The sequence below is a fragment of the Entelurus aequoreus genome, linkage group LG11 (genome assembly GCF_033978785.1).
Source record: "Entelurus aequoreus isolate RoL-2023_Sb linkage group LG11, RoL_Eaeq_v1.1, whole genome shotgun sequence".
Taxonomy (NCBI): Eukaryota; Metazoa; Chordata; class Actinopteri; order Syngnathiformes; family Syngnathidae; genus Entelurus; species Entelurus aequoreus.
Window position 1 is genome coordinate 14240261 of NC_084741.1, and position 12247 is coordinate 14252507.

The window sequence follows — 12247 nt, forward strand, 5'->3', positions numbered from 1 at the left end:
TCTAACATAATAGTGAGAGTCCAGTCCATAGTGGATCTAACATAATAGTGAGAGTCCAGTCCATAGTGGATCTAACATAATAGTGAGAGTCCAGTCCATAGTGGATCTAACATAATAGTGAGAGTCCAGTCCATAGTGGATCTAACATAATAGTGAGAGTCCAGTCCATAGTGGATCTAACATAATAGTGTGAGAGTCCAGTCCATAGTGGATCTAACATAATAGTGAGAGTCCAGTCCATAGTGGATCTAACATAATAGTGAGAGTCCAGTCCATAGTGGATCTAACATAATAGTGAGAGTCCAGTCCATAGTGGATCTAACATAATAGTGAGAGTCCAGTCCATAGTGGATCTAACATAATAGTGAGAGTCCAGTCCATAGTGGATCTAACATAATAGTGAGAGTCCAGTCCATAGTGGATCTAACATAATAGTGTGAGAGTCCAGTCCATAGTGGATCTAACATAATAGTGTGAAAGTCCAGTCCATAGTGGATCTAGCATAATAGTGTGAGAGTCCAGTCAATAGTGGATCAAACATAATAGTGAGAGTCCAGTCCATAGTGGATCTAACATAATATTGTGAGAGTCCAGTCCATAGTGGATCTAACATAATAGTGAGAGAGTCCAGTCCATAGTGGATCTAACATAATAGTGTGAGAGTCCAGTCCATAGTGGATCTAAGATAATAGTGAGAGTCCAGTCCATAGTGGATCTAACATAATAGTGAGAGTCCAGTCCATAGTGGATCTAACATAATAGTGAGAGTCCAGTCCATAGTGGGGCCAGCAGGAGACCATCCTGAGCGGAGACGGGTCAGCAGAGCAGATATGTCCCCAACCGATGCACAGGTGAGCGGTCCACCCCGGGTCCCGACTCTGGACAGCCAGCACTTCATCCATGGCCACCGGACCTGTGTTAGATGTAAATATAAACAGAATACAATGATTTGCAAATCATTGTATTCCGTTTATATTTACATCCAACACAATTTCCCAATTTATATGGAAACGGGGTTTGTAAACACAACAACAACATCGGAAGTTATCTTTATTTGTAAGTTATCATGCCATGACTTTACAAGTCAGGCCCGCTGGGGAGTAGATGTTCCTCCATGTGGCCGCTTAGTTCGACATCCCCCCACCTTCGGAGTATGGGGAGCCACCCCAAAATGCTCCGCATCCGTAGGAAACATAACAATGCTTGAGCCCTAGAAACTGGAAGTGGTGCTCAGTGCTGGGTAGAGCGAGGGAGGGTGGTGCACGGGCAGGAGGAGGAGGAGGAGGAGTTTGCGGTGTCAGGCTCGCAGTGGAAGTGAGGGCAAGGGGAAGACGCCGCAGGACCACAGACCAGACCGCACCATCCTCCAGGTACGGTAGTCTTGACACAACCCCAACTCGGTCACGGTTCCTTCAACTACCAACAATTTACTTGTTTCTATATTTGCCGACAGTTACCGTTGCAGTTGCTGTTTGCACAACAAAGGTGTGTCCCACCGGCCCCGGGAGCCCAGATGGAGCGAATGGAAGACGACAAGGTAAACCTTCGGTCCCTGCTTTTGGACTCTCTCTTGCTCTCAAGTCAGGCAGGGTTTTTTTCTGTAGTTTTCCTCTCTGGCGCGAGGAGGACGTGACTAAGAAGAGACGGGACAAGTCGCGACTTGAGCGAGGCGTTTAAAAAAAAAAAAAAAAAAAAAAAAGCACACGCCGAAGACGACCATCAGATGATTACCTTTTTATTGAGAGATGTGTGGCGGGTGTTGTTGCTTTTTCTTGGTGGTTTTGTCTGTGGAAACACTTGTTGGCTCACTTCTCACTTCGACTCCACTCCATCCTGCGTCCACAAGCAGAATAATATATCACAATATTGACAAGTTTGGTTTTTTCTCTTCACCCCGTTGGTCCAGCTCGGATTGGACTGGATCTGATTTTACCCGGAAGCGGTTTTTACCAGACTGTAAAAAGACCGTAGAAAAAGAAAAGGAGGACCGATGGCGTCTAAATCAAGTGTAACAGTTATGAGATCCTCGTGTGAGCCTGGCCATATTGGATCCTTTATAAATATTATTTTATTCATGGAAAGGAAAGAAAATACCATATTTTCCGGACTAGAAGGCGCACTTAAAATCCCTTTTTGTTCCTCCAAACTCGACAGTGCGCCTTATAAGCCGGTGCGCCTAATGTAAGGAATAATTCAAAATTGTGCTTATCGACCTCAGAGCAATTTTATTTGGTACATGGTGTAATGATAAAAAGTGACCAGTAGATGGCAGTCAAACATAAGAGATATGTGTGGGCCGCACTATGATGGCAATATGACTCAAATGTACTGTACATTTATTTACTATGTTATATCAACTTCTTACATGTAATTTTATGTACTGTACATACATATGTTGTATCCAGTACTTACATATATGTGTATGCACTATACATACATATGTTGTATCCAGTTCTGACATATATTTTTATGTACTATACATACATATGTTATATCCAGTACTTACATATATGTTTATGTACTGTACATACATATGTTATATCCACTTCTTACATGTATTTTTATGTACTGTACATACATATGTTATATCCACTTCTTACATGTATTTTTATGTACTGTACATACATATGTTATATCCACTTCTTACATGTATTTTTATGTACTGTACATACATATGTTATATCCAGTTTTTACATATGTGTATGTACTGTACATACATATGTTATATCCAGTACTTACATATATTTTTATGTACTATACATACATATGTTATATACAGTTCTTACATATATTTTTATGTACTATGTTATATCCAGTATTTACATATATTTTTCAGTACTATACATACATATTTTATATCCAGTTCTTACATATATTTGTATGTACTATGTTATATCCAGTATTTACATATATTTTTAAGTACTATACATACATATTTTATATCCAGTTCTGACATATATGTGTATGTACTGTACATACATATGTTATATACAGTTCTTACATATATTTTTATGTACTATGTTATATCCAGTCCTTACATATATTTTTATGTACTGTACATACATATGTTATATCCAGTACTTATATATATGTTTATGTACTATACATACATATGTTATATCCTGTTCTTACATGTATTTTTATGTACTGTACATACATATGTTATATCCACTTCTTACATGTATTTTTATGTACTGTACATACATATGTTATATCCAGTTTTTACATATGTGTATGTACTATACATACATATGTTATATCCAGTACTTACATATATTTTTATGTACTATACCTACATATGTTATATCCAGTTCTTACATATATTTTTATGTACTATGTTATATCCAGTATTTACATATATTTTTAAGTACTATACATACATATTTTATATCCACTTCTTATATATATTTGTATGTACTATGTTATATCCAGTATTTACATATATTTTTAAGTACTATACATACATATTTTGTATCCAGTTCTTACATATATGTGTATGTACTGTACATACATATGTTATATACAGTTCTTACATATATTTTTATGTACTTTACATACATATGTTATATCGAGTTCTTACATATATTTTTATGTACTATGTTATATCCAGTATTTACATATATTTTTAAGTACTATACATACATGTTTTATATCCACTTCTTACATGAATTTTTATGTACTGTACATACATATGTTATATCCACTTCTTTCATGTATTTTTATGTACTGTACATACATAGGTTATATCCAGTTTTTACATATGTGTATGTACTGTACATACATATGTTATATCCAGTACTTACATATATTTTTATTTACTATACATACATATGTTATATCCAGTTCTTACATATATTTTTATGTACTATGTTATATTTAGTATTTACATATATTTTTAAGTACTATACATACATATTTTATATCCAGTTCTTACATATATTTGTATGTACTATGTTATATCCAGTATTTACATATATTTTTAAGTACTATACATATATATTTTATATCCAGTTCTTACATATATGTGTATGTACTGTACATACATATGTTATATACAGTTCTTACATATATTTTTATGTACTGTACATACATATGTTATATCCAGTTCTTACATATATTTTTATGTACTATGTTATATCCAGTATTTATATATTTTTTAAGTACTATACATACATATTTTATATCCAGTTCTTACATATATGTGTATGTACTGTACATACATATGTTATATACAGTTCTTACATGTATTTGTATGTACAATGTTATATCCAGTCCTTACATATATTTTTATGTACTGTACATACATATGTTGTATCCAGTTCTTACATATATTTGTTTGTACTATGTTATATCCAGTTCTTACATATATTTGTATCTACTGTACATACATATGTTATATCCAGTTCTTACATATATTTGTATGTACTATACATACCAGTGACGTGCAGTCAGTGGAGGCAGGTGAGGCGGGGCCTCACGTGGCATCATGGAAAGTAAAAAAATGTAAAAAAAAATAAAAAAAAATTAAATTGTTATATGTATCCAGTGATTATACTATAAAGTTATTTTCCATTTAACTTCACCAGTTTTAGATTATTTTTATTCAAAATCGCTGAATTTTGAAGAGAGAGACTTGCGGTGAGGCAGCAGCCAGTTGAGCCTCACCATGGATTGCGCAATGACTCGGCCAACTGCTGGCCTGCTGTGCAATGAGACTGTATTGCTATATGAATTATACTATACATTTCCATAGATTAGTTAGCTGAGGTATATAATGTACAGTGTATTTTGTCAACAACTGTATGTGTGTAACGTATTTCTTGTGCTGAGCAATCATAAAACGACTGCGAAGACGCACTGGCTGATGCTCGCAGTAATCCTGCCTCCTGGTGGTAGAGAATGCACCTCCGCCGTAGAATGCAGAATGCACCCCCTGACGGGAGTGTTATATCAACTAAAGCCCACACTTAAACTTTCCACGTGCAAGATTGAATCTATTTAAAAAAGTTATTTAATAAGAAACCAAAAATTGCAACAACAATAATGTTCGTGTTGGAGGAGTTGTCAATGACCGCAGGGCCACAACATTAGGTACACCTGCAGACTGCAGCACGGTTTTCATATTTCATTCATTCACAACTCCTCCAACACGAACATTATTGTTTTTGCACTTTTTGGCTTCTTATTAAATAACTTTTGTAACCTATTTTTATGGGCTTTCCTCTTTGTGATGTTAAGTTCCTGTTACACGCTGTTATACAGTATATGCCTTGCGCTCTTATTTTGAAGGCGCTAAGAGCGGAAGTGATGGAGTGGAGCGGAGGTTTTTGAAAGAAGGTAAATAAAATGGTCCTCGTGTAAACTGGAGCCTCCGTGTTTATTATTTTGTAGTTTCATACAGTATAGGCGACATTTATAAACCCTCGGTTACACTTTTTTTAAAATAGATTCAATCTTGCACGTGGAAAGTTTAAGTGTGGGCTTTAGTTGATATACCACTCCCGTCAGGGGGTGCATTCTACTGCGGGGGTGCATTAATCCAGCACAACAGCGGCGCATGGACTTCATTTATAAGTAAAGGTAAGACCATAATAACGTTTTTTTTTAATTAAATGTGCTTTTTTGTGTGCTACAGTTTGTATGTGTAAAGTTCAAGTTAAGTTAAAGTACCAATGATTGTCACACACACACTAGGTGTAATGAAATGTGTCCTCTGCATTTGACCCATCCCCTTGATCACCCCCTGGGAGGTGAGGGGAGCAGTGGGCAGCAGCGGCGCCGCGCCCGGGAATAATTTTTGGTGATTTAACCCCCAATTCCAACCCTTGACGCTGAGTGCCAAGCAGGGAAGAATGCTGGTATGAGCTTTTAAACATAACCCGTTAACTGCTGCCAATCAAATGGTGAATAAGATACTCTTTAGGGTTCATATGTTTGTAAATCTGACTGTGATGAAGTCAGTGCCTCACCTGCCATGAACCTCACCGTACATATGTTATATCCAGTTCTTACATATATGTGTATGTACTGTACATACATATGTTGTATCCAGTTCTTACATGTATTTTATGTACTATGTTATATCCAGTTCTTACATGTATTTTTATGTACTGTACATACATATGTTATATCCAGTTCTTACATACATATCTTATATCCAGTTCTTACATATATTTTTATGTACTATACATACATATGTTATATCCAGTTCTTACATACATTTTTATGTACTATGCATACATAGTTATATCTAGTTCTTAAATATATTTGTATGTACTATGTTATTCAGTTCTTACATATATTTTTATGTACTATACATACATATGTTATATCCAGTTCTTATATATATTTTTATGTTCTATACATACATATGTTGTACCCAGTTCTTACATACATTTGTATGCACTATGTTATATTCAGTTCATACATATATTTTTATATACTATGTTATATCTATTTCTTACATATATTTTTTATGTACTATACATACATATGTTATATCCAGTTCTTACATGTATTTTTATGTACTGTAGATACATACGTTATATCCAGTTCTTACATATATTTTTATGTACTGTACATACATATGTTATATCCAGTTTTTACATTCATTTTTATGTACTATGCATACATATAATATATCCAGTTCTTACATACATTTTTATGTACTATACATACATAGTTATATCCAGTTCTTACATATATTTGTATGTACTATGTTATTCAGTTCTTACATATATTTTTATGTACTATACATACATATGTTATATCCAGTTCTTACATGTATTTTTATGTACTGTACATACATATGTTATATCCAGTTCTTACATACATATCTTATATCCAGTTCTTACATATATTTTTATGTACTATACATACATATGTTATATCCAGTTCTTACATACATTTTTATGTACTATACATACATAGTTATATCCAGTTCTTACATATATTTGTACGTACTATGTTATTCAGTTCTTACATATATTTTTATGTACTATACATACATATGTTATATCCAGTTCTTATATATATTTTTATGTTCTATACATACATATGTTGTATCCAGTTCTTACATACATTTGTATGCACTATGTTATATTCAGTTCATACATATATTTTTATATACTATGTTATATCTATTTCTTACATATATTTTTATGTACTATACATACATATGTTATATCCAGTTCTTACATGTATTTTTATGTACTGTAGATACATATGTTATATCCAGTTCTTACATATATTTGTATGTATTGTACATACATATGTTATATACAGTTTTTACATTCATTTTTATGTACTATGCATACATATAATATATCCAGTTCTTACATACATTTTTATGTACTATACATACATAGTTATATCCAGTTCTTACATATATTTGTATGTACTATGTTATTCAGTTCTTACATATATTTTATGTACTATACATACATATGTTATATCCAGTTCTTATATATATTTTTATGTTCTATACATACATATGTTGTATCCAGTTCTTACATACATTTTTATGTGCTATGTTATATTCAGTTCATACATATATTTTTATGTACTATGTTATATCTATTTCTTACATATATTTTTATGTACTATACATACATATGTTATATCCAGTTCTTACATGTATTTTTATGTACTGTAGATACATATGTTATATCCAGTTCTTACATATATTGTTATGTACTGTACATACATATGTTATATCCAGTTTTTACATTCATTTTTATGTACTATGCATACATATAATATATCCAGTTCTTACATACATTTTTATGTACTATACATACATAGTTATATCCAGTTCTTACATATATTTGTATGTACTATGTTATTCAGTTCTTACATATATTTTTATGTACTATACATACATATGTTATATCCAGTTCTTATATATATTTTTATGTTCTATACATACATATGTTGTATCCAGTTCTTACATACATTTTTATGTGCTATGTTATATTCAGTTCATACATATATTTTTATGTACTATGTTATATCTATTTCTTACATATATTTTTATGTACTATACATACATATGTTATATCGAGTTCTCACATGTATTTTTATGTACTGTAGATACATATGTTATATCCAGTTCTTACATATATTTGTATGTACTGTACATACATATGTTATATCCAGTTTTTACCTTCATTTTTATGTACTATGCATACATATAATATATCCAGTTCTTACATATATTTGTATGCACTATACATACATATGTTATATCCATTTCTTACATATATTTTATGTACTATGTTGTATCCAGTTCTTACATATATTTGTATCTACTGTACATACATATGTTATATCCATTTCTTACATATATTTTTATGTACTATATTGTATCCAGTTCTTACATATATCTTTATGTACTATACATATATATGTTATATCCAGTTCTTACATATATTTTTATGTACTATACATACATAGTTATATCAGATATAACTATGTATGTATAGTACATAAAAATATATGTAAGAACTGGATATAATATATCCAGTTCTTACATATATTTTTTATCTACTATTTTATTCAGTTCTTACATATATATTTCATGTACTGTACATACATATGTTATATCCAGTTCTTACATATATGTGTATGTACTATGCATGTGTTACATCCAGTTCTTACATATATGTGTATGTACTATACATACATGTGTTACATCCAGTTCTTACATATATGTGTATCTACTGTACATACATGTGTTATATATGTGGATGTACTGTACATACATAAGTATTCATACAGTACATTGAGTGAATAATGTACTGTGTAATAAATAAGTCCCCTCCCTGATGTAAGCGTAGTTACAGTAAAAGTGCGTCACTTAGTTTGAAGGTTGCGCAACAAAAGCGTGTCGCTGCAGGCACACTAACTAACCATCCCTCTTTGCCAACTCGCAGCTCTTATTTTCTTACGACCGCTTTGTTGCCCGACTTCCTTCCTGCACGTCTTTCCTTCCCTGAGGCGGCGGGCAGATAGTGTGTGTCACGTTGCCGCGGCAACCGCTCCAGAAGACGCGGTGGGCTCCCTCTTCTTGAGGTTTGATGACTACACTTCCTGTCTGGACTTCATCAGGGTAGTTCATTTCCTGCCCCTCAAGACTGATACGGTTATTTTGAAGTCGTACTTTTGCCAGGGTTTGATGTGTTGAAGCACAATGATTTGCACAATGGAACTCTGTACTTTTATAGGCACGAAACCCTAGAAATAATGTGAGTCAGGAAAGCACCTCATTTTTTTTACTAAATGTATTTCTTTTTTTGACATAAAAAATTGCATGTATGATCATGCAATAAACATATTAACATCTATTAAAAAAATAAAATAAAACAAATAATGTATTTGCTTGTTATCATGGTTAATGATTTCAAAGCAAGCTATCCATCAATTTGTATAAAATAAATGTAATAATTGCATAGGCAATTATGTAATAATTAATTCTTTAAAAAAAAAAAATTCTGATTCATCATAATTTTGAATTTGGATTAATCAAGATTAATCACACTTTTGAATTTGGATTAATCACGATTAATCACAATTTTTATTTGGATTTATTATGATTAATCACTGTTTTAAATTTAGATTTTATATGGTTAAACATCCATCCATCCATCCATCTTCTTCCTCTTATCCGAGGTCGGGTTGTGGGGGCAGCAGCCTAAGCAGGGAAGCCCGGACTTCCCTATCCCCAGCAACTTCGTCCAGCTCTTCCCGGGGGATCCCGAGGCGTTTCCAGGCCAGCAGGGAGACATAGTCTTCCCAACGTGTCCTGGGTCTTCCCCGTGGCCTCCTACCGTTCGGACGTGCCCTAAACACCTCCCTAGGGAGGTGTTCGGGTGGCATCCTGACCAGATGCCCGAACCACCTCATCTGGCTCCTCTTGATGTGGAGAAGCAGCGGCTTTACTTTGAGCTCCCCCCGGATGGCAGAGCTTCTCACCCTATCTCTAAGGGAGAGCCCCGCCACCCGGCGGAGGAAACTCATTTTGGCCGCTTGTACCCGTGATCTTGTCCTTTCGGTCATAGCCCAAAGCTCATGACCATAGGTGAGGATGGGAACGTATATCGACCGGTAAATTGAGAGCTTTGCCTTCCGGCTAAGCTCCTTCTTCACCATAACGGATCGATACAGCGTCCGCATTACTGAAGACGCCGCACCGATCCGCCTGTCGATCTCACGATCCACTCTTCCCTCACTCCTGAACAAGACTCCGAGGTACTTGAACTCCTCCACTTTGGGCAGGGTCTCCTCCGCAACCCGGAGATGGCACTCCACCCTTTTCCGGGCAAGAACCATGTACTCGGACTTGGAGGTGCTGATTCCCATCCGAGTCGATTCACACTCAGCTGCGAACCGATCCAGTGAGAGCTGAAGATCCTGGCCAGATGAAGCCATCAGGACCACATCATTTGCAAAAAGTAGAGACCTAATCCTGCAGCCACCAAACCAGATCCCCTCAACGCCTTGGCTGCACCTAGAAATTCCGTCCATAAAAGTTATGAACAGAATCGGTGACAAAGGGCAGCCTTGGCGGAGTCCAACCCTCACTGGAAACGTGTCCGACTTACTGCCGGCAATGCGGACCAAACTCTGGCACTGATCATACAGGGAGCGGACCGCCATAATCAGACAGTCCGATACCCCATACTCTCTGAGCACTCCCCACAGGGCTTCCCGAGGGACACGGTCGAATGCCTTCTCCAAGTCCACAAAACACATGTCGACTGGTTGGGCAAACTCTCATGCACCCTCAAGGACCCTGCTGAGAGTATAGAGTTGGTCCACAGTTCCACGACCAGGACGAAAACCACACTGTTCCTCCTGAATCCGAGGTTCGACTATCCGGCGTAGCCTCCTCTCCAGAACACCTAAATAGACCTTACCGGGAAGGCTGAGGAGTGTGATCCCACAATAGTTAGAACACACCTTTCGGTTCCCCTTCTTAAAGAGAGGAACCACCACCCCGGTCTGCCAATCCAGAGGTACCGCCCCCGATGTCCACGCGATGCTGCAGAGTCTTGTCAACCAAGACAGCCCCACATCATCCACCCCCGGGGCCTTGCCACCGAGGAACTTTTTAACTACCTCAGCAACCTCAGCCCCAGAAATAGAAGAGCCCACCACAGATTCCCCAGGAACTGCTTCCTCATAGGAAGACGTGTTGGTGGGATTGAGGAGGTCTTCGAAGTATTCCCTCCACTGATCCACAACATCCGCAGTCGAGGTCAGCAGAACACCATCCTCACCATACACAATGTTGATAGTGCACTGCTTCGCCTTCCTGAGGCGGCGGATGGTGGTCCAGAATCACTTCGAAGCCGTCCGGAAGTCGTTTTCCATGGCTTCCCCGAACTCCTCCCATGTCCGAGTTTTTGCCTCCGCGACCACTAAAGCCGCACACCGCTTGGCCTGTCGGTACCTGTCCGCTGCCTCAGGAGTCCAATGAGCCAAAAGAACCCGATAGGACTCCTTCTTCAGCTTGACGGCATCCCTCACCGCCGGTGTCCACCAACGGGTTCTAGGATTACCGCCACGACAGGCACCAACTACCTTGCGGCCACAGCTCTAATCAGCCGCCTCGACAATAGAGGTGCGGAACATGGTCCATTCGGACTCAATGTCCAGCACCTCCCTCGTGACATGTTCAAAGTTCTTCCGCAGGTGGGAATTGAAACTCTCTCTGACAGTAGATTCTGCCAGACGTTCCCAGCAAACCCTCACAATGCGTTTTGGCCTGCCAGGTCTGTCCGGCATCCTCCCCCACCATCGCAGCCAACTCACCACCAGGTGGTGATGGGTAGAAAGCTTTGCCCCTCTCTTCACCCGAGTGTCCAAAACATGAGGCCGCAAATCCGATGACACAACTACAAAGTCGATCATGGAACTGCGGCCTAGGGTGTCCTGGTGCCAAGTGCACATATGGACACCCTTATGTTTGAACATGGTGTTCGTTATGGACAATTTGTGACGGGCACAAAAGTCCAATAACAAAACACCGCTCTGGTTCAGATCCGGCGGACATTCTTCCCAATCACGCCTCTCCAGGTTTCACTGTCGCTGCCAACATGAGCGTTGAAGTCCCCCAGTAGAACGAGGGAATCACCCGGGGGAGCACTCTCAAGTACTCCCTCGAGTGAATCCAAAAAGGGTGGGTACTCTGAGCTGCGGTTTGGCGTGTAAGCGCAAACCACAGTCAGGACCCGTTCCCCCACCT

The 12247-nt window shown here is 37.2% G+C and overlaps 1 protein-coding gene across 1 annotated transcript in view; it reads left to right on the forward strand.

Moving 5' to 3' along the window:
• Window positions 1–668: 668 nt before the first annotated feature.
• The window catches only part of slc2a3b (solute carrier family 2 member 3b), a 43659-nt gene continuing 32080 nt past the window's right edge, over window positions 669–12247 (forward strand). Inside the window, 2 exon segments of the mRNA XM_062064133.1 lie at window positions 669–1370; window positions 1454–1537. Of these exon segments, the coding sequence (XP_061920117.1) occupies window positions 1514–1537 (24 nt within the window). The 5' untranslated portion in view covers window positions 669–1370; window positions 1454–1513.